The following is a 25,162-nucleotide window of genomic DNA, read 5'->3' on the forward strand; positions in this document are numbered from 1 at the left end:
ATGGTCATTATTCTTGTAGTGAAAGTCTCATATCTTTATGACATGTCGTTGAAATCAACGAGTGAATAGCTTTATTTGTACAAGACCTATTAAGCTGTCCTAGAATTAAAAGCAGGAAAACCTTACTACAGGTTTGGTATTCAATCATTTTTCCTGTTAAAACAATGCAATTGTTAGATAATTATGAGATTTAGACCCCTTTGCTGCTTAAAGATATAAAATGGTTGAATAGCTATTACACATCCATGAAAGGTAGAATCCAAGGAGTGGTTGAACCAAGCTACTAATCCCATTACTAGATAATAATACACTTAGTATAGATACCATATAATTATTGCTCTTTTTTTAAAGACGTTAATTAGATATTTCTTATTACATATTTTCTGAAAACAATTTATATATTTATGTTAAAAATGTTTAAAAAGTAAGTAAATAAATCTAATTATGAAGAAGGTATAAAATAATAATTCAATAAAAAAAAAAGAAAAAAAAACTGAAATTAAAGTATTCTTAAACCTAGCAACTAAACATTTATCATGTTATACAATCCATCCTTGTTTTCATTCTTGTCAGAACTTATTCAAACTAATTAAATAAAGGACCTACTTCTAGACAAATTGTGTCCTTAATCCTATTGCTTATTCTGTCTGCCGTAGGGCGTTTCTTTGAAGTCGAGCTTTGTTAGACCTCACCCAGTCGACAAAGTTGTCTAGGATCAAAGGCCAAGCATGTTCCTTGTCATAATTATTGAAATCCGATGAACTTATCTGTATATAAAACAAAAAAGAATTCATTATGATAAAGGTGTTGAACAAAAATAATTATGAGAACCAGAAGTGGGGAATCAAAATAGGAAAAATGTACTCTGAAGTTTAATTACCTCCTTGCAGAATCTATAGAACCCCATCCATTGATCCATGTTTATGGCCTTGTAATGATTTTGTGTCTACAAAATGCCCAAAAACTGATGTGAAGCTTCATTTTGATAATCTTTATTTTGGGTATATTTGTGTGGAAGATAACCTTTTATTTTAATAGAGAGGGAAAAAGAAAAATTATTGCAACATCCCCGAACCACAAAGACATGAAGCAGCTCACCTTTAGATACCGAATGAACAAATTCACTTGACCAGAGAATTGCGACCCCAAAACAAGCTCCAATAATTCACATATGCTCTCAATATTTATGCTCCTTTGCTTCTCCTCTACATACGCAAAGAAAACAATAGAGGAAAAGTAATTAAAATGAGAAAGAGAAAAAGATAGAAAAAAAAGAGATATTAGACAGTAAACTGGTGAAGGTTTATTGTACCAGTTAGGCAATAACGAAATGCATAAGAATAGAACTCCACATAATCTGATGACCAGCAGAGCTTCTAAAAGACAGAAAATGGGAAAAAAAGATTAGCAATATAAACATCCTTATCTTTAGAGTTAAAGAAAATGGACAAGTAACCAAAAATACCTTTTTCTCCAGCTCATGAAGTGCCTTCTTTAAATTAAATGGAGAATCGGCATGTGACGCTTTCTGATCCCTTCGCCACTCCTCCTATAAAGAGTGGGCAAAATAATGAAAAATATGTGCTAGTATCCAAGCAGTCTGATGGCTTTCTTTCTTTGCAAGGGGGCCAAGTCTTGATTTAGTATATTAACTCAATCACAAAGGAGGGAAAGAAAGGAAGGAAAAGGTTTATCAAGATCAAAACCTCTTTGAAATGTTTAAATGACATTTCAGGGGGAACATAATTCATATATCATTTTTGTCCAGAAAACTAACGGCCTGTCACTGTTACAGTTTTATCCGTTATTTTTGGCTGAAAAGCAGTTTTTGGCTGGCATTTGATTCTATCGGTTCTTAACTGTTGAGGGAGATTTTATCTCTATATGTAAGTGCTTTGGGTAGAATTGTTTTGGTAGTAACAGACATCTAGCTTCCTTCTCCAATCTATCTACAAAATGTTTGTTGTCATGTTCATGAGAAAGATTGTAGGATCATTGCCTAACTACATCTTATGAAAAAGAGGAAGTCTTAGCCATTAACCTACCAACAATGTAGTTGGGGCTATTACAGAAGCTACATAATCCTTTAAAATCAAATCAGCCATCAGTTAATTCTAATTACTTAACGTATTTTATAAAGTTTTCATTATTTCATTTTAAAACAGAATTCTTTCAAAAACCTTGATGAAAAGAGCTTACTTGAAAACCAATCGCGTCCTCAATGCCATCGATGATTGCATCCATCGTAGGGCGTTGCGCTGAATTCAAGCTTATGCAGTCATATGCAAGTTTGCTGAACGTATCAATACTACAGCTACCAATTTGATCTATTATGATGGGATCAATTAATTTCTTTGGCTCATTGTTATAGTAGCGTCGGACAAGCTCTATTAAAGATTGTGGGTCACCATCTCCGAAGCTCATTTGGTGATAAGCCAACATCCCACTTAAAATTTCAAACAACACAACGCCAAAGGAATACACGTCTGACTCTTTACGGAGGATGCCACTTTCTTTGTAAGCGGGATCCACATAGTAGTAGGTACCCGCAGCTTTTGTAAAGAGCTGGGAATATTGCTTATTTCTTGGGCTTTGTTTTGACAAACCAAAATCACAAATTTTGGTTTCCATATTTTCGTCTAACAATATGTTCCCACTCTTGACGTCTCTGTGTATTACCATGTTGTTCTTCCCTAGACCTGAGTGAAGGTGATCGAGTCCTTTCGCTGCGCCTAAGCAAATATTAAGGCGTTCTTCCCATGTTAGCCAATACCTCCTCGTCAAGTCTTCGAGATGATAATCAAGGCTATGATTGTTGGCATACTTGTTAACTATAATCATCTCATTCCCTTCATCACAGTAACCAATGAAAGGGATAATGTTTGGATGGTGAATGGTGGAAATCAACTCAAGCTCGGTTTGGAACTCTTTCTTTCCTTGTTTACCTTGTGGATCGCGGCGTTTGATAGCAACCGTGTGATTCCCCCATCTTTCGGAGAGTTGGCCTTTGTAGACCATACCAAATCCACCATATCCAATCTGAGTTTCAGGACTAAAGTCTCGGGTTGCCAATTTGATCTCCATCAGCGGAATAAAATAACTTTCTAGGCCTTTTGTAGTAATTGTTGAAGCTGATCCGTTGTTCTGCATTTGTAAACAAAACCAAATTTGCTTAGAGATACGTACTGCCATGTTCACCCTTGACTGAATAATTAACAATAAGAGAGTCCTTCAAAACATAAATCCCACTACTTGTTCACATGTTACGTTTCTTCTTTATGTTTTTAATTTCAATCAAAGAAAAAAATTTGACGCAAGAGAGGAATCAATTTCATGGTTTCTGTGATCTCTCTTTATAGCTACGTTTTTGTCAATTCTTAGCTCTGGTGATGATCTTCGAATTGACCGAATTCTAATCACTAAAATGATAGCATTTGACACTCTTATAATTACTCCAACATTGACATATGTAATGGGAGTGTGTGTGGGCCCTACACATACGACCATAAATACATGTTCCAAACACATGTCTGATGTCCGCCCAGGGTTTATTTAAGATTCCTTTTTATATTAATTTCACATTCTATTTAACTTTTATCTACAAAAAGTAAAAAAAAGTCTTCGTTTGATTAAATTAAAAATTTTATTTGTTTAATTTGACAAAAAAAATCGTGGGCTGCGGTTTAAGGCTAAAAAAATTTAGAATCTATTAGACATTTGTTTCTATTTGCATCTCTTGGCTTTTTAATTTTGTTTTATATCCTTAAAATTTCAATGTATTAACAATATATTACAAAATGTATACATGATAAGTTTCAGCACTGATTTGATGCGGTTAATAACTTTTAAATAATATTAATCGTCTATAATAAAGGTTTTTTTTGCTACATTTCAATCTCTAAAGAGTTTTGACACTTTTTTCATTTTGTCATCTTTTCAAATAAATAATATCTACATATCAATTTAAGTTTTTTTTTTTTTTTTTTTCAAATTTTAAAATTAAAAAGGCACATAATCTTATACTTATATACGTAAAATTTCAAATATAATAAATATTATAATAAATTGCAATTAATATGTTTTTCACTCCATATTTGAAAATTTTATTTTAAAAATACTTATTATTTACATTTTAATATTTTATTTTCTTTAATCAACCTGTGTAATGCACGGTTTTACACATTATCAATTATTATTGGAAATAAAATGTTATTCTTCATATTTATCTTTGTTGCCTTTTATACTTATATAGTTTTCCCCTTATATATACCTACTTCTGTAAAAGGTTTTAATTAATCAAATGTGTAGAGTATTTTCTTTGATTAATATTTATATGATATCAGAGTGGTTCTTAACCTAAACCGTGCTCGACATAAACCCTAACAAACAAGTATCACCGGTGATGCACAACGAAGCAAGAAGACCGAAGGTGCATCAAATTCCAACTCACGACTTTACATCCACGCATCAGATTACCCAAAAGAAATGCATGACAATGACACCCTTACCAACAACAACCATGCATAATGGTCTTCTCAAGAGACGAGGAACTTTCTCTTTGCCAAAAGATATGTATATAGAGAACAATCGCGAGTCTAGGAAAGCTATGGATGTAGCTAAGGCCATAACTTACGCGAAGATGTATAGAAAATTAGACACAAAAGAAAGGGAGCATGGAATCTACAAGCTAGCTAAATCCAGAGAAAGAAGAAAAAGGAACCTATGGAATGTTAGGTATATTATGGAGAAGAATGGTCAAGTTCTTGTAAACAATGAAGATATTATGAGGAAATGAGGTAATTACTTTCAATCTTTATATATGATTATTTTTTATAGGAATGGAGATGAACTATTAATTAGGTTACAAAACAAGGAAGAGAGTTCTTGATTGAGGATTTACAAAGAGGAAATTAAGAGGGCTTTGACGTAAATGTGAAGGAACACAGCCTTTGGGCAGGATCGTATTCCTATTAGTGTGTGGTTGTGCCATGAAGAAAGAAGTTTCATTGTAGACTATTTTATTTAACATTATATTAAAGTCCTCTAGGATGCCTAAGGAGTGGATATCTAGTATTGTGATCCCAATATATAATAAAAAAAAGGTGATGCTCAAAGTTGTGGATTCTATAAAGGTATTAAGTTAATTAATCATACTATGAAACTATGAGAAAGAGTTTTGGAGGCTAGGTTATGTAGCATAATGATTGTTACAGAAAACCACTTTCGCTTCATGCCTAAGAGGTCCAGACAATCGATCTCCTCAAACGTCTTATGGAGGAATATACAAAGACAAATATGGATCTTATCAATTTAAAGAAAGCGTATGATAGTGGTCCCCGAGAGGCAATTCGATGGACCTTGGAAGTTATAGTGGTCCCAAAAAGATATGTCATGGGTTTACAAAATTTGTATTTTTGGACCACGGTGTGTTCCTTAATTGGACGAGGTGGTGACACTAAGCTACTGTTTGTTTTTACGAAACGAAAATCCATGAAGTCTGTGGACCAGCTCTGCAATCCTCTGTAGCAGAAGAGGTGGAACAAATGGTTGCAGCCTATAATAAGAAGCATGTTTGTTTTTTAACATCTACAGACTGCTGTAAGAAACTGAAAATATAAATAAACTAATTTTATAAACTGAAAATAGTTCTCAACAACGATATTTTAATAATTCTAGTCTTAAAACATTGAAAAAACAATACTAAAAAGAACATGTAAAAAAACAAAAATATAAAACTTTAAAAAAAAACTTAAAAAAAATATAAAAGAAGCTAACAGTTTTATTCTAGAAAAAAAACTAATTTTAAAAAACATAAAAAAAGGAAATAATAAAAAAATTTAACAAAGTATTGCAAACAATGTCTATAAAATTCGTAAAAAATTACACACATTAAAAAATGCAACTGAAACTGAAAATATTATTAAAATAAATGGTAAAAAAAACTAAAAAACATCAAAGTTTTTTTTTTTTAAAAAAATCATGTTAATTTTTTTTTTGGAAGCTATAAAAAGAAATTGCATCAAATCCGTAAATAAAAGTTAAAAAAAATCGAAGTTTAAAAAAAAAGTATAAAAATAAATAAGTGATACCAAAACTCTAAAAAACACACTTGGAAAAAATAAAGCTGAAAGGGTTTGAAGAGGCAAGTCAAGTGCTGCGCTATATAGCACACACACATATATTTTGTAGTCTGAAGCCTTCCCAAAAACAAACTGCTGTAAGAGGGAAAGTGTTGTGCGTGTGCTGCACCGCACAATAGAAAGGTTTTTTTTTTTTTTTTTTTTTTTTTTTTTTTTTTTTTTTTTTTTTTTTAACAAACGACACCTAAGTCCTTTCAAGTTGAAATTGGGTTTCATCATCATCCTCAGGGGTTGTCTCTCAACCCGTAAATCTTCACCTTAATCTTAGACGGGATGTTACATGACATCTAAGAGGATGTTCCATGGTGTATACTCTTTGCTGATGACAATGTCTTGATGGTCAAGCCCATAATTTAGTTGAATGTCCGACTAAATATGTAGTCTGGAGGTCGACTATAAAAGTGAAAGGGCTACAAATAAACACTAGTAAAACAGAGTATGTTTGGTGTCATTTCGAATAAAGGAGTAGATGTAAGAATAGTGCAACAAACCCTTTCCCGAAAGGAAAGCATTAATTATCTAGACGTCACCTATCGCATAATGGGGGTACCTGTTAAAGTCGGGGCTACTAAGAGAGTGTTGTGTGATAAGAAGGTTCCACCAAAACTAAACTGTAAATTTTACTTAGTACTTGTTAGGCCTGGCATGATGACTGGCATCAAATATTGGCCTAGCAAGAACAACCATGAGAGGAAGATGAAAGTTGTATAAATGAGAATGCTGAGGTGGACTTGTGGCTGTTGGATAGGATACCAAATGAGGTTTTATGAAATTTGTTAGGAGTGACTCCGATCACGAAAAAAGTAATAGAGTGGTTGTTCTGGAGGTATGGACATGTCTTTAGAAGGCTACCATCAGAATGGTAAAAAGTGTAGAGCCAATGTTAATTGACGGTAAAAGGAGGATATGAGGTCGTATAAGGAAAGGGAGGATAATCTGAGGCTAGACATGAAGGTACTTGCTCTTTCCGAGGACATGACTTCAAATAGGATGGTGTAGGTGTATAGGGTACACATCAGGCTACAAGAGTAGGCGACCATCCCAATAGGCTTTTTAATTATATGCTCGTTTTTTATTTATTTACGTATTTATTTGGGTTATTTTATTTTACTTGATTTTTATTTTTATTTTTTTTAGCTTATCTTATTTTATTTTATTTGTTTATCTTTAATTTTTACTGCCTAAATTCACTTACTCTCGGTCTTTTCATTTTGTTTGCAAGAACGCAACGTTATTATGTTTATTAAGATCAAGGATGGCAAAAATCCCCATACCCAATGGGGAACCCGAAACCCGCACCCGTTTTGACTGGGGAATCCCCAAGTTGACCGGGGATGGGAACGGGGATGGGAAATACCCGAATAAAAAAAGTGGGGATGGGGATACCCTTAATTCCCGACCCTGGACCCGTCCCCGACATATATTAATATATAAAAATAATACAAAACATATATTTATAATATAGTTTATAATACATAAAATTTGAGCTAAGTAACCTAACTCATTAGTAATTACTTGGTTGAAATTATACTTTTTGCTTTTTTTTTTTATCTAATTTAAACTCGTGTATATATATTTTTTTCTCTTTGGTTGATCTATTTTACCTTAAATATCAATCTGATAGTTTTTTTTACTTGATTTTTGATGTATGTATTTAAATTTGGTAGAAAATTTATTTATATTTTTTCTGCAATTTATGGGTACTTATATATTTTATAAAATCTTTAAATTTATGCTGGTAAAATTGAAATATAGATTTTTTTTTCTTACGTAAAAGTTTGCAAATTAAAAGAGAAAAAAAAATTCTCGTTTCCCCGTTAAGGATCCCCAGTCCCCGTTGGGGGTGGGGATGGGGGTTTATTTATATTCCCCGATGGGGATGGGGATGGGGATGGGGATTTGAATGAGGATTCGGGGATGGGGATGAGGATTGGGGTCCCCTGTGTTCCCCGCCCCCGTTGCCATCTCTAATTAAGATTCACCTTCGTAAATGTCATATTGTTGTTGTTGTTGTATTTAGCATATATATGATATTTAGATTTAGATAGGGCAAATATGAAATTTTCCAGTATTTTTATCACAGTAAAATGACATTTTAAACATATATTACTAGAGATAAAAAAAAATTAATACGTAAATATGTAATTCTTTGACTAAAAACTATTAATAAAGAATAAGAAAGGCAATTACAATTTAAAATTTTATAAATTACACATATAAGTTTCAGACTACCATATGAAAGTTATAATTTTTATCTAAACTACTCATAATTATGTGTTTGTCCAAAATTGTAACCTTCTTATACACGTATTTTGTGTTGTAATAAAATCAGAATTTAGAAAATTATATATGATTATGAGATTTTCTAAATTAAAATTTTAATTATAATTGACAAGATCTTTTTACAAATATAATTTATTAAAAACTCTACATATATTTTGATTATAGATTTATGATAAATTAAGTTAATTAATAAATAATGCTAAAGATATTAGAAAAAAATAAAAATAAAAAACTTAACAATAGTGGCCTTAGTTATGTAAATATTTTATATTAAAGGAGCTGTAAATGAAATATAATATAAAAAATCTTTAACGATTTAAGATTTCTTTGTTAGGATATTTCATTTTTATACAAAATACGCAATATTTTTTACGAAGGGATTTACAAATGGAATCATCTGTATAAATGACTCCCTTATGAAAATGGATTTTATGTAAAATGAAGAAGACTTACTTGAATATCCTGCAACCTCTTGATAATCATGCTCAATGTAGGGCGTTCCTTTATGTTCAAACTAATGCATCGATACGCAAGTTTCTCAAATGCATGCAAAGAATGCAGATTAGTTTCATATCTTATATTATGATCAATGAGCTTGTCCAGCACTCCGTCACGATAGTTCCTCCGGACCAAATTTATGAGTCCTTGTGTTCGACTAGCGAGCATCCCGCTCAAAATTTCAAACATAACCACCCCAAATGAGTAGATGTCTGATTCCATTGTCAGGATGCCATTTCCTTCCGAAATGGGATCCAAGTAATCGTCGACATCTGGAAGATGTTCATGGACTTGTGGCTGCAGGTGTCGATCGAGTAATGTTGAGAAACCAAAACCACAAATTTTGGCTTCCCAATTATCATCTAATAATATTTTTGAGGACTTGAAGTTTCTGTGAATTACTACACGACCCTCTCCAAGACCCGAGTGAAGATACTCGAGTCCTCTTGCTGCCCCTATGCAAATCTTCAGGCGTTGTGCCCATGTTAGGCAACCTCTCTCATTGTAGTATGGGAGATGTTGATCAACACTTCCATTGATAGCGTATTCGGTAACAATAATCATCTCATTGACTTCATCACAGTAGCCAATGAAAGGGATGATATTTTCATTGGCGAAGTTGGGCATCATCTCAACCTCATTACGGAACCTATGCTCTACTTGGCTGTCATTATGAGTACCTTCGTAGTTAGCTCCATTGCTTTGCCAATGTTGACGACATTTGAAGCAAGCTTCACGGTTTTTCCAACGTTCAGAAAGTCGCCCTTTGTAGACAGCAGCAGATCCATAACTTCTAAAACGAGTGTTTTCACTGAAGTTTCTTGTTGCCAATTTGATCTCCTCAAGTGGAATTAAAAAGCTTTCTGGGTTTTGATATTTTTGGCTTCTTATGGCAACAGTTGAACCAGGACTGTGATGGCCCTCTGATTCTGCCGTTGGCTGAAAAAACATTACAACAATTGAAGAAATCAAATCTCAGTACTTCACATGCATGTTACTGTTTCTTGTTTATATTTTTTAGTAAGTCAAATGTTTGGGATTATAAAATATGGAACTCTAGAATTTTCTGATACTGCTTTGTTTTTCTTCATATGATGTAAAGTACTATTTCTTGTTTATATGATGTTACTAATAGAGCTCTGTTTTTTATATGATGTTACTATTCTTTATTTGTATTTTTATGTAAGGCAATTTTCTAGGGTGATAAAAAATGGAACTCTAGAATTTTCTAATAGTGCTTTGTTTTTCTTCATATGATGTAATTACAAAAATAATCGTAAATTGAAAACAGAAACCACGTAACTTGAGGTCGAGAAGAAAATGTCAGCCATGAAGTTTATGAAACTCCTTTTGTAGCATAGGGTATAAAAACGAAGAATTAGAAAAAGTTTACATGAAATTTTTATAGAACGATATATATGATAATAATTGTTATAGTAAGACATCCGGGATCGACGGCTTGGTATGTGGACTTTGAACTATATTCGTTACAACTCTAGAAAATTGATCCTTCGTGCTTAATTTATTTGGTTTTGAGAAGGTGTTTCCACTTTTTTCCAAATGATCGAGGTTACATATAGTATGTTCCCGAAGCACCCAATACCACATATTCGCATAGTTAAAACTCTTTTTAAGTTGACATGAGAAAGTTGTTAAGCCATTTCTCAGCCCCAATAAATGCGGTATGATGGAGGTTGTTTTGTATAGATTAGGGCTGGCAATTCTCGACACGACACGCGACACGACCCGCGACACGACACGAAATAAACGGGTTTGGGTTGAGTTTTTCAACCCACCAACCCGCTAACCCGCCAACCCGCCAACTCGTTTATTAAACGGGTCATATATGGGTTTCTCAAAAAATAAACGGGTTGACCCGCCAACCCGTTTATATTGTTAATAAAAAAATTATTTTATTTTTAAATGTATTTATGTATCAAGTATTAATATTTAATAAGTATTACATAATATATACCATTTATTCATAGACCATTTGAATGTTTCGACATTATGACTCGTGGTGGATGGTCTAATGTCATAAGTCGTAACCTATAAGACTAAGTTTGTAACATGTTTCTATGAATGTTTTTAGTTTTCATTTGGATGTTTAAGAATTAAATATCTAAAATTCAGACCCATGAACCCAAATCTGACCCACGAACCCGCCAACTTGTGAACCCGTATAAATAAATGGGTTGGTGGGTCATATATGGGTTTATGTTCCAAACCCGCCAACCCGTGACCCGCCAACACGTGACCTGTATATTTAAATGGGTCGTGTTTGGGTTGGCATATTTTGACCCGCCAACCCGCCAACACGCGACACGCCAACCCGAACACGACACGATTGCCAGGCCTAGTATAGATATGTTTTCTAGGACTTGGTCTTTCTCTAAAGGTCCATTTTGTTAAATGTGGTGTGATGTAGGGATTTTTTCTCCTAAAAACTATTTTCATGTACCCATAAAAATTAGAATAAAATGATATAATTACAAAATTCATAGATTTCGGAGGTTTACAAAATTAAAATAAAATGTTTCGCGAGACTAGTAAAATAAAGTTCGTCAAGACATATTGAAATGATGTTAAACATTTGGAGGAAAATTTAAAGGACTCAAGCTATTACGATTTTCTCTTAAATTAGATTTCCTTTAATTACTAATGGTAGTTTTCATTCTTCCCTATAAAACTACATTACTTAATCGTAAATAAACAAAAAAACTTACTTCATGACACGGTGTTCCCATAATCCGCTTGTTGATCCTGTCCAATGCTCCCTCAATCCTTTCAACAATCTTGTTCATCGTAGGGCGACATTGTAACCTCAAACTAATGCAATCATATGCAATATCCATAAATGTATGCAAAGAACCATCATTAATTTCATCTTTTATATCAGGGTCAATGAGCTTGTCCATTCCATCACCATAGTGGCATTGTACCAAATTTATGAGTGTTTGTGGCGGATCTTCACCTATGCTTTTCTCATTATCAGCTAGCATCCCAGTCAACATTTCAAACATAACCACCCCAAATGAGTAGATGTCTGATTCCATTGTAAGGATGCAACTTTCTTCATAGATTGGATCCAAGTAATATCGGATACCTGAAAGAGGTTTACAGACTTGTGGCTGATTTCGGTCGAGTAATCTTGACAAACACAGACCACAAACTTTTGGTTTCAGATTCTCATCTAATAATACGTTTGAGGACTTGAAGTTTCTGTGAACTAATACACGGCCTTTTCCAAGACCCGAGTGAAGGTGGCTCAGTCCTCTTGCTGCCCCTAAGCAAATCCTGAGGCGTTGTGGCCACTTTAGGGAACGCTTCTTTTTGGGGTCTTGGAGATGATCTTGTAGGCTATAATTGTCAGCATATGTAGAAACCATAATCCACTCATTCTTTTGGTAGCCGCAGACAATGAATGGGATGATGTTTTCATGGTATTCCCATCGTGCAGACTTTATTATTTTTTTCCCTGAAAAATACATTGTTCAATGATGTTAGGTGACTGTGTATGGAATGCAAGATTCTAGGCCTTACAGAAAAATCCAAGGAAATCATTTATATTAATTATATTTATAGGCATCGTAAAATTGGAACGAGGTTGAGGAATACCAACAGAAGCAGATGAGAATGACCATGGTGTTTCCCTTTGTGATGATATTTCCATTTTCTGGCGAATATCCAAATTCACAAAATTTATAAATCTACCGACAAGTAACTGAGTAACAATAACACTAATTGTATCTTGAAAAAACAAACATTCAAATTTAAAAGAAAAAAAAAAGTCAAAAAATAAATCATGCAGTTGTAACTTTCACAAATTCATAATCTGATAAATTCAGGTTTACAAAATTTAATTAATGAAAACAGATTGAAGTAATACATACTTGAGAGATAGAAGTAGAAGTAGGTTGTGGAATAACAATATCAGCGGATGCTGATGAAGAAAGCATGAAACCTTCCATTTTCTGGTGAAAACCCAAACCCACAAAATACAAGAGATTAATAAATTAAAATTGAAATAAATAAAGTCACAAAATACATAAACCTACAGACCATTAACTGACAATTGACAAAACTGAATCTAACTGTAACTTCACATAATAACGATTAATTGACTACTGACAAATTAAAGAAAAAAAATTAAAGTTAGGTCCAAAATAGCTAATCTAATCTAACCTGAAATTCACAATTAACAATCATGTATAATAATATCTCATAATGCTATTGTAATCTAAGTGTAACTTCACAAAATCACATTCTCATGAAATTTTATGATTTACAAAATAAAAAATAAAAAATAACTAATAGTAGTTTAGTATATATATTTGTATTTGTCATTCAAAAAAAAAAGTCGGTTGGACAATACCGATATCAACAGATGTTAATGGAGATTGTGTTTGCCTTTCAGAAAGACCTTCCATTTTCTGGTCAAAATACAAATACACAAAGTAACAAGTGATAAGTGATTAACATATTTACAACTAAAATCAAAAGATAGAATTCAAAGAATATATATATTGGCCATTAATTAACTGACAGTTGACAAAATTAAATCTAACAGTAGCCTCACATAATAACAAGTGACAATTGAATTGAAAAAAATAGAATAACAAAAGTTAGTTGCAAATAGCTAATCAAATCTAACTGGAACTCCACAATTCACATATAATACGTCACATAATACTAACCTGATCTAAGCTTAACTTCACAAAATCACAATCTCATATAATAGAAAATTATAAAACAAAAATTAGGTTCAAGTAATATTTTCTTTAGATATAGAAGTACAAGCAGGTTGTGGAATACCAATATCGGCTGATGTTGATGAAAATGGAATTTGTCTATCACAGATACCTTCCATTTCCTGTTCAAACTAAAAATGCAAAAAGTAACAAGTAATTAAGAAATTAACAACAAAAATCATTATTAACACCTAAAATCATTATTGACAACCCAGAAAATGTCACCAAATAAATAGCATGTTACGTCTGCCAAAGAGTGTCAAGTGGTCGAAGTGGACAATTGAGTGTCCAAATTACATTGTTTTTATTTTTTTCTTAGTTTGACCAAAACAAAACCCACGGACAATTATTCATAATTGACGATACTAAATCTAAATTTTCATGTGGAGTTACACTACAAGAAATACAGCCTTTAGCCGCCACACCAATAGCGTCGACATTGACCTTTAGCGGTGACATATTGAAAAGTCGCCGCTATTGGTGTCGCCACTAAAGGGTCATGACATGGGTCCGCACTTCGACGTTCTAGTAAACAAGAATCGTCCGATCCAGTTTCAAATCCAACGGCTCGGTTACTCGTGGAACGCACAAAAGCAATATCGATGACTCTTGTCGCCACTTAAGACCTACAACTATCGTCGCTAAAGATCGAAAAAATGACGCGACAGTAATTCCCTCCGAAGAGTCGCCGCTATTGATAGAAGTTAGCACTAAAGCCCTAAACGTCGCCGCTAAAGGTCGACGCAGTTAACCCAAAAAATTGACGCTTTTTTCCTTTTAACTTCTGTTGACTCCATTCACTACTACGTATTTCTCTCTGCATACTTTCGTCAATTCACAATGGCGGTGGGTGATACCGACGACATTACTCAATTTTACGGTGGGTGATACCGGCCACATAGAAGAAGATACCGGCGATGAGACTATTTTCCGGTGAGGACCCATTTTTCCGGCGACATTACTCAATTTCCGGCAACTGAGAGGTATTTTCAATTTAGTATCCTTTCTCTTTTCACTTGTAACATCGATTTTAAGCATATTGTAGTGGTTAATTACAAAAAATGTCAATTTCAATTTTTGATTGTGTTCGCGACCACCACCCGCAACTACCGCCACCACTGGACCATTTTCGTTGATTTCCGCCACCACATGTTCTATTTACTTCTATTTATTGTGAAATTTGAGTTTAATTGCAAAATATGTGCAGTTGTATAAATTATGTGAAAATTGGCATATGTTTGTATATTTGATATATGTATGTGAATCTATGTAAAGTTGGTGTATATATGTTAATGTATCTGTGTTTGGTGTGTATGTGTTATATAAATGTGAAATATATGTATTTGGTAGAAGTACGATGTTATTATCTACATATGTAAAAGTATGTGTATCTGTTATAAATTGGATGTTATTATGTGTATCTGAATGTATGTGTATTTGGTATATATGTGGTATATAAATGTGAAATTTATGTATTTGGTATAAATATAATGTTATTATCTATATATGTTAAAGTATGTGTATTTGGTATCGTAGGATGTTATTTTGTGTGCATGTCAATGTATTTGTATTTGGTGTATATGTGGTATGTGTATGTGAAAGTATGTGTATTTGATGCTCTTATGTATTATGTGAAGCATGTGGTTTTGGTATAAATAGGATGCTATAATTGAAATAAAAAATATAGTTATAACTGAAAACAAAAACAAAACAAAAAATGTTATAAAGTTGTTTGAAAATTTATATACGAATACTAGAAAGTTTCTACTTTATTCCAAAACTAACTCCAAATTAACCAATTAGTTTCAAAACTTATATATTAACCAATAAGTTCCAAAACTTAAATACGAATACTATAAAGTTAATTTCTTAACTTTTTAGTTCCAAACCTAGTAAGTCAATATCACACTTATTTTTTTATTTTTTGAAAGAGAAGTCAATGTCATTCTTAAAATTTTTTTTTGGCAAGTTTGATTCCTCCTTTTTCAAAATTTCAACTTAACTTATAATGTTATATTCATATAGTTTCATATATACTATATTAGCTCTCAAAGATAAAGTTTCATAGGATTAAATACAAATTTTAATTAAATGAATTTATTTAATAAAAGCTAATCGGTAAACATATAAAAAGAAACAAACAATTTTTTTTTAATATTAATGTATATGTTTTTAGATCTACTATACATAAAATAAACGTGTGGCCCATCGTTTGTAAAAAGAGGCAAAAATAATATATATCTTTTTTAAAGTTGTAATATCTACATTAATTAAAAGGTTATCGAGAGCGTAAAGCTGATGCAAAATAATATTTTTTGGAAGTTGGAGGGTATCATGATATCCCGAGAGCATTAGCCAACTCTCCAGATGGTATGGATGTTGATAATTGGAAGAAAGCAGTTAAGTATTTCCAAATGGACGAACAATTTGGAGGGTATTATGATATCCCGAGAGCATTAGCCAACTCTCTAGATGGTATGGATGTTGATAATTGGAAGAAAGCAGTTAAGTATTTCCAAACGGACGAACATAAAATTGTTTCACAAAGGTAAAAAAAAAGTCTGTCAAATGCAAACCACCGTCAATCGTTGGGGGGGGGGGGGTCGAGGTCGTATAGCAGTACTTGTTATAAGAAGGTAACGTACGATACATGTAATTATTTATTTAAAATATAACCTAATTTTTAATGTTAAATAGAACCTTAAGATAGTGGAAATGCTTCGCAAGGCTCATACGGATAGGGATGGTGTATTTGTTGCAGTCGAGGTGGAAAAACAATATGTAAGTATTTAATTATAATTTTATCATATAATTAAGTGTTTATTTATACTTAATTGTTACCCACTTTTAGGAAATACATAATCGGTTAGTAAAAGAGCTCTTAGAACAAACCCAATGTGAAAGTGAGTTAACACCCGCTCAAGAAAGAGCTGCTTTTGAGAAAGTATTAGGAGAGCGACATGACCATATAAGAGGCATCGACAGTAAACCTTCTACTCGCCCACCGAAATCACTGCCATCGCAACCACGACCACATCCATTACAACCATCACATATAAAACAAGATTATTTAATATCAATAAATGCATGTTGATTTATTATTTTTTGTTTGTGGTGGTTATTTTCTAAAAGCTTTGGTAACTAGTTATTTATCCCATGTGTAAGAAATAGCAATGTACTTTGGTTTTTTTGTCTTAGTTTAAAAATAACGATGTACTTTGTCATCAATAAATGCATGTTGATTTGGTAATTGTGCTTTTGTCCCAAATGCAAGAGATAACAATGTATTTTTGGTACTTAAGTGCAAGAAATAGCAATGTCCTTTGGTATTTCTTATATTTAAGGTTTTTTTTAGGATAAATAGAGTAAAATTACTTAATTTCAAGTGTTTATATTTTAAGTGCAACAAATAGAAATGTACTTTGCTTTTTTGACTGAAGTTTAAAAATAGCAATGTACTTTGGCATCATAAAATGCATGTTGATTTGGTCATTTTGGTTTTTTGATGATTATTTGCTAAAAGCTTTGGTAATTGGGTTTTTGTCCCAAGTGCAAGAAATAGCAATGTACTTTAGTTTTTTGTCTTTGTTTAAAAATAGCAACGTACTTTGGCATCATAAAATGCATGTTGATTTGGTAATTTTGGTTTCTGTGGTGATTATTTACTAAAAGCTCTAGTAATTGGGTTTTTGTCTCAAGTGCAAGAAATAGCAATGTACTTTGGTTTTTTTTGTCTTAGTTTAAAAATAGCAATGTACTTTGGCATCGATAAATGCATGTGGATTTGGTAATTGTGTTTTTGTCCTAAGTGCAAAAAATAGCAATATGCTTTTGGTATATCTTGTATTTAAGTGCAAGAATTCGTAATGTACTTTGGTAGTTTTTGTTTATTTTTGATATATTAACTTATAAGTTTATATATATTGTTATTTATTATGTAGTTGGAAAATCTTCGGGCAATACTCAATGACCCGACATGTGAGGATGAGCTTTATTCTTTTTTTCAATCACATATTAATCAATGAGGAAACGATGGGAACGGAAATGATGGTATGTAGGGAGGAGTTGTATTTGTATGTTACACTTGTTGTCACGCTTTGCTACTATTTAAAATTGTAAAATTTACTTTGCTATTTGTTAGAATTATAAACTTTTGGTTGTTTTATTTTAGCATTGAATTAATTATAACAGTATTTGGTATTTAATTGGAAGTTGTTATGTAATTTTTTTCTTTATTTTTTAACGTTGTTATGTATCGGTTTTTTATACCCAAAATCGTTGATTAAAAAAACTAAAAAATGAAAAATGTTATTACCGGCGACATAAGCATTAGCGGTGACCATATCATTAGCGGCGACACGAAGTACTACCGGTGACAGGGGCATTTGTGTTGATAATTCTCTTTAGCGGCGACAACTGGATCAATAGCGACATAGCAATAGCGGCAACTTTTTACCGGCAACGTGTCTCCGCTATTGACTTTACCGACGTTTATCTAACTCTTTTGATAAACTCTTTACTGGAGACTATTGTGGCCGCTATAGCCCGGAATTCTTCTAGTGTTAAAACAAAAAACAAATTAATGTCAAAATCGAAAAAAATGAAGACGATATGTTTTTGCTTTTTTTTTTTTTTTTTTTTTTTTTTTGTTTTCAATTTGCTAAAAACAAAACACACAGACATTTATTGACAATTGAAAAACTAAATCTAAATGCTCACAAAATAGTAGATAACTGACAATAAAATATTTTAATAAAAAAAACATCAATTAGGTCAAAATAGCTAATCCAATTTACTGTAATTTCATATATTCGCAATCACACATAATACATCACTTTACGCTAATATAATCCAAGTGTAACTCACATCCTGTTCAAGTATTACTTACGTGAGAGATAAGAGTAGAAGAAGAAAGGGAGAGGCCGAGATGAACGGACTGAGAGAGAGGATATTTTTCTTCAAACATAGTCTCCGAGCTTCGTCCAAGAACACATATAGAGGCCGAGCGAGACAGTGCTAGAACCCTCTACCCTCAACTTTTACTTCTAAAACAGTGATTTATTAAAAAAATAATGTAAAACGAATCTTTAAGTGGAAAATAATCTTTTTTAAAGATGTAAAATCATATTAATGCTTGTTTAATCTTTTTGATATGAGTACTTTCAAAAAGCAATTTTGTGGGGATAAAATGTTATAATGCGAAGCAAAGTGTTAGTTTAGAAAGATTTTGAAATTTTTGTGTCCGCACAAAAAAAGGTTAAATATGCAAAGGTTATTTAGTAATATGAAAAAAGTTTTGCAGTAGGATCACTCAAATTAATGATCATTTTCATACAGAGACGAACAATCATTATCAGAGAAAAAGTGATAACTTTTTCTAGGTCGGTTAAAACCAAATTTTTTTTGGATGACCTTTCATTTTTATCATATTATCCGGTCGTAAACAGAAATTAACCGGGTTTTTTTTTTGAAAATATAAGGTTTTTTGAAAATTCATAGTTTTTACCTAAAAAAAGCTAATGTTTTTTCCAACTAAATGTATAAAACTTTGAGACTCTTTTAGTATTTGTCATTTCATTCGTCAAAATGATTTATAGACACAAATAGTATTTCTATATCTATAAAAAAACTTATTTAATGTTGAAACATATAACATGCTAATATAAGTATAAAATGCGTATTATATGTAATTTATGTGTATAAAATATTTTTTTTTTCATATTTTTTACATGTAAAAAACCCTTTTTATGTTTATAGGTATGTATAAACTGTACATAATATCGTTCTTCGTATACCCATATTTTAGAAAACATAAAACACATACCAAGACGATATATATATATATATATATATATATATATATATATATATATATATATATATATATATATATATATATATATATATATATATATATATATATATATATATATTAATAAAAAATGTATTTTACTTATTTTTATATGTAGAAAGTATATATATATATATATATATATATATATATATATATATATATATATATATATATATATATATATATATATATGTTTTTTCATATACACCAAATATGACTTTTCGACATACACAAATACATAAAAATATAATTTTTTATACATAAAATATACTTTCTACATATAAAAATAAGTAAAATACATTTTTTATTAATATATATATATATATATATATATATATATATATATATAGAGAGAGAGAGAGAGAGAGAGAGAGAGAGAGAGAGAGAGAGAATTAAGGGCAGGTTCATTTGTATACTAATCATTATGGTATAAGTTTAACTAATTCCAAGATAATAATTTCAAAAACATGGATAAAGATATTCTGACTAATTAACATAATATTTAACTTTTTTTTTTTGGAACCGACAATTTTATTAAAAGACAACCCCCTAACAAGAAGCTAGAGGGAGCCAAAGATACAAAACAACATCACTTACACAAAATAAAAAGGAGACTTAAGCCATTCCCCCCATACAAAATTTCCTTTCCCATACCTATGTTTGATCCAAACAAGGACCATTGATCTAACTCCTTCAAACACCAATTCTGGGGAGATGAATTTTGAGTTAAAGAGTCTATCGTTCCTCGCTCGCCACATACCCCATAGTGCCCCATATATGATTGAGAGTAAAGTTGATCTGCGTTTTGGGCATTTCCAAGACATTGCAATATAATTTAGCAGCTCCTTTATACTAGGAAATATCATTGGATTGATACCACACCACTCCCATATCCGGTTCCATAGATCAGCAGCAAACGAGCATTTAAGGAGAAAATGGTTTGCTGATTCCATTCCTGAGACACAAGCACTACATTGTGTAGAATGAACTTGTACTCCTCTTTGATCAAGAGAAACCGCAGTTGGAATGCGGTCCATTCTTGCTCTCCAAATAAAACAATTTACTTTGATTGGAATCCACTTGCTCCATTGAAATACACAATCTGGAATCAAATGAGCTGCACGATCAATCCTCACCCTTAAAGCTGCCACACAGAACTGATCGTCCATTTGAAAGTCCGATTCCCATCCAGTTTCGGCTTGATTCCTTCGGATAACATCAGAACCTGCAATATTCAATTTATCAAGTGTAATTTTACATTTATCTATATTTTTCCAAACACCAGTTAAATATCTAGATGACATCTGAGTTGAGAGCCCCACATCGAGATTGTGTATGTCGTGTATGATTTTCGCCCAAAATGCACTCCTCTCATGGAAGAATTTCCATCTCCATTTTGAGAGTAACGTCAAGTTTAGTGCTTTAATGGAGCCAAGGCCTAAACCACCCACCTCTTTTGGAGCAATTACTTTATCCCAAGCCACCCATCGAATTTTTGGAGTATTGTTAGGTCCTCCCCATATAAAGTTCCTCCTTATTCTCTCCAAGTTATTAATCACTCCTAACGGGGCTGCAAAGATTGATAAATAATAAGTGGGTAGACTCCCCAAGACTGACTTTGCAAGAGTCATCCTCCCACGGAAGCTCAATGTTTTTGATTTCCACCTGGAGAGTTTGTTGTTAAATTTTCTATCACCGGCAGCCAAGAGCTTTTACGGTTCATGTTTGCTCCCACAGGAACTCCTAGATACGTGAAATGTAATGAGCATGACTCACATCCTAATGGTGAGGACCATCTTTCAAGCTCGTGTGGATCCACATTAATGCCGAAAACTTTTGATTTGTTGAAATTAACACTTAGCCCGGATATACTTGAAAACACTTGAGGATCCTAGCCAAATTTTTTTTATTTTTTTTTACCACTCGCCAATGAATAAGGTGTCGTCAACATAGAATAGATGGGAAAGCTGTATATTGGAGTTTGGAATAGAGATTCCATGAAAAACTCCTTTTGACCCTGCTTCCTTTAACGCAATGTTTAATCCCTCCATAACTAAAATGAAGAGAAACGGTGATAAGGGATCTCCTTGTCTTACGCCTTTCTCTAATTGGAATTCATCCGTTGGGCAGCCACTCACTAAAACCGATGCCCAAGCTAATTCTAAACATCCCTTTATCCATACTCTCCATTTTAATCCAAAATTCATTTGTTGCATCATCGAATCTAGGAATCTCCAATTCACCAAGTCAAAAGCCTTATTGAAGTCAACTTTAAAGAGTAATATTTTTTGTTGGTTTTCTTCCCCCACGAGCAAATCTCATTAACAATGAGGGGTCCTTCCAAGATGTTTCTTCCTTCCACAAAAGCCGTTTGCACTTCATCTATGCATTTCCCCATTACCGCACGGATTCTTGTTGCTAGTAGTTTTGCAATTATTTTATATAAGGAACCGATTTGGCTGATTGGCCTATAGTCCCCCAAGGAGATTGGGTCTTTAACCTTTGCCGCAAGAGTTATAAAAGAGGAATTACAACCTGGAGAAAAGCTACCCCAAAGTTCAAAGTGTTTTACATATGCTAGGATATCCATCTTTAATTCGTTCTAATATTGTTTCAGAAATTTGAATGTGAAGCCATCGGGCCCCGGGGACTTGTCATTCCCACAGTTCCACACTGCCCTTTTCACCTCATCAATCGAGGTATCACCTTCCAAAAAATCTTTGCTAGCGGCCGAGATGGTCTTGAATTTTGAACTCCTGAAATCTGGTCTTCTTCCATTTTTCTTTGAACTTTGAAGAAAAAAATCTGGAGATCTCAGCTTTCATCTCGTCCGGCTGATTTGACCACACACCATTTATCTTAAGACCATTCATGTGGTTTTTTCTGATGCGATTTTTAACGAAGCCATGAAAGAACCGAGTATTTTCATCACCATCAATCAACCATTTTATTATCGCTTTCTGTTTGATGTCCAGACTCGCCAGTTTTTCTAAGTCGGTGAGTCTATTTGAAATCTTAGCCCATTCAACTTTTTCTAATCCATTTAAATCGTTCCTTTCAGCCTTCTTATCAAGTTCTACCATTCGTTTTTTGATTGTTTCAACCTCCACTTGTTCCTGTGGGAGATTCACTGCCTTCCGACTTCTTATGCTATTTTTTATGAACTTTAGTTTATTTAAGAAAAATGAATCTGCAGCGCCATACCCCTTGAATTCTGAGATTGCTTTAATGACCACCTCGTTGAAACCAGGTCTAAGAAGCCACGAGTTGAACATCTTGAAAGGCACAGGTCCAAACTCCCTGGAACTAAGTTCAAGCAGAATAGGGCAGTGATCAGACTGTTCTTTGGGAAGGGTTGTACATGAAGCTTGAGGGAAGTTAATAAGAAACTTATGGCATACAAGAATTCTGTCAAGTTTATGTAACATCCAAAATTTCAAAACAATTAAAACTTTTCAAAATCACCCATTTTATTAACATTGTTACAAAAAGGTTTTCAATACATTATTTAACAGAGTAATTTCCCAGGTTCATATCATAAAACACCAACGCGAGGAACGGTACGATCACGCCTTTGCCTTGTCACATACTCTTGAGAACCTGAAACATAAAACCACAACTGTAAGCCCGAAAGCTTAGTGAGATACCCCCAGAATACCAACCACATATACGCCTTTCCAGGCCCTGACCTTCCGGTCCATGTGTCTCAGGGGACTTCCGTCCCTGCTGGGTAAACCTTCCGGTCCTACCCACGCCGACCTTCCGGTCCATCACACAACATAATCGCCTTCCGGCCCATAACATATTGCCTTCCGGCCCGTAAGCATAAAATGCACATATAACATAACAAGCAATCATATAGCAGTTCATAGACAACAATTGATCAACAGATCACATATCATAGCATTACTCTAACGAGATACCGGTTTAGCCGGTCACTATCATAACATTACCCTATAAACCAGTCAACATACTAATTGCATACATACGCCTTTCCAGGCCATGACCTTCCGGTCCACATAGTAACGCCTTCCGGCCCATAACATGCAATGACAACTACCCGGATTTCCATCCGATAAAAGGGTCGGCCTTGGTGCCATAAACCCTAGCGATATAGTGAGGATAACTCACCTCGAAACTGCCGACTGAACAGATAGCTCAAGCTGCTCCGATCACTGATACGATCTCCTCTCTGGACAGTCACCAATGCACTGAACTCAAACAATAAACAACAATTACCAAAATACCCCTGGAACCACTGGTCAATCCTTGGTCAAAATCAAGGTCAAAGTCAACCCCTGACTGACCCTACTCGCCGAGTCAACCCTATGACTCGCCGAGTCCCCATACTCAGAACTTCACTTAACCCGCGACCTAACTCGCCGAGTCACCCCAAGACTCGCCGAGTTCAACGACTCTGAGTCCACTCGCCCTTGACTCACCGATTCCTTAAGATTCCCTTTCTACACGTCGAGTATCCCCTTTTTACTCGACGAGTTCCTCCTGGAAGAATCGCGGGGCCACCCCGACTCAACTCGCCGAGTCTGAAGAACAACTCGACGAGTCCCAGTAAATCTTCAAGCTACTCGCCGAGTCTGTTCATCGGACTCGGCGAGTCCATGCCATGCAACCGCTCAAACTGCTTTCTAATGGCAGAACTGCTCCGACCATTCATAGGCCTGGCCTTCCTAGACTGGTCCATCACGTAAGGTCCTCATTTTGGTGCTCATGATACACCCCATGATTCATAACATACGTATTGACCTAAGGCATAAGGATTCCAATCCAAAACCTTCATTAATTCCCGAAATGTACAGGCATGGGACATTCTGGACCTCCAAAGGTCCCAATACAGAGTCACAATCGTTTGGGGGACTAGGGTAGCATTCAATCTAATCACAAAAGGGTTCCACAAACCCTAATTCCATAAACACATCAACATAGCAGAGCATAACTCGAATTCTTACCTGAATAATGTGCCCTCTGTGTCCCCAAATCCTCAGAACGTGACTCCCTTGCTGTTCCTTTAGTCAAGCCCTTCTCTTCCTTGCACAACAACACTTCCAAGATCAACAATGGCCCTTGAACTTTGCTCCAGATGCACCCAATCGATTTAGGGTTCTTCCCAGAAGGCTAAAATGAACAATGACGGCCAATAAGTGCCTCTTATACGTCCCAAACCTGAACGGTTAGGGTTTTCGCTAAACAGCGCAGACTCGCCGAGTCCATATCTGGACTCGTCGAGTCCAGTCGCGAACCCGCGACCCGGTCTGCGATCCTACTCGGCGAGTCTAGGCTCCAACTCGCCGAGTCCCCTCTTAAAACACCCCAGAAACATAATTATTACAATACTTGAAATTCCGGGCTGTTACAGTTTACTTAACTTTGCTCATGCCTGTTGGAAGGGATGTACATAATATTTAACTAATTATATTTTAGTTTGGTTTGGTTCTGCCCAGAATGAAGCTTGAGGGCAGTGATCAGACTGTTCTCTGGGAAGGGCTGTACATAATATTTAACTAAATATATTTTAGTTTGGTTTGGTTCTTCTTTTCGATGAGTGATCAAAGGTAATAGTTGAGTTGGTTTGTATTTTGGGGCATTTAAAATTTAACAAAGTTCATTTAGTATTCTCA

At 33.8% G+C, this 25,162-nt stretch overlaps 1 protein-coding gene across 1 annotated transcript; it reads right to left on the reverse strand.

The window, feature by feature from the left end:
• Window positions 1-523: 523 nt before the first annotated feature.
• LOC145097905 (uncharacterized) lies at window positions 524-12,890 on the reverse strand. The gene is made up of 10 exons (XM_079035569.1): window positions 12,815-12,890; window positions 12,540-12,597; window positions 11,648-12,399; window positions 8,877-9,860; window positions 2,200-3,144; window positions 1,466-1,549; window positions 1,313-1,376; window positions 1,099-1,205; window positions 881-946; window positions 524-767 (listed from the first exon to the last, which is right to left on the reverse strand). The coding sequence occupies exons 1-10, from the start codon at window positions 12,878-12,880 to the stop codon at window positions 639-641; spliced, it is 3,255 nt and encodes a 1,084-aa protein (XP_078891695.1). The 5' UTR covers window positions 12,881-12,890; the 3' UTR covers window positions 524-638.
• Between the last annotated feature and the right edge of the window lie 12,272 nt (window positions 12,891-25,162).

The sequence above is a fragment of the Lactuca serriola genome, chromosome 1, assembly GCF_051521515.1.
Source record: "Lactuca serriola cultivar US96UC23 chromosome 1, Lser_US96UC23_V15, whole genome shotgun sequence".
Classification (NCBI taxonomy): domain Eukaryota; kingdom Viridiplantae; phylum Streptophyta; class Magnoliopsida; order Asterales; family Asteraceae; genus Lactuca; species Lactuca serriola.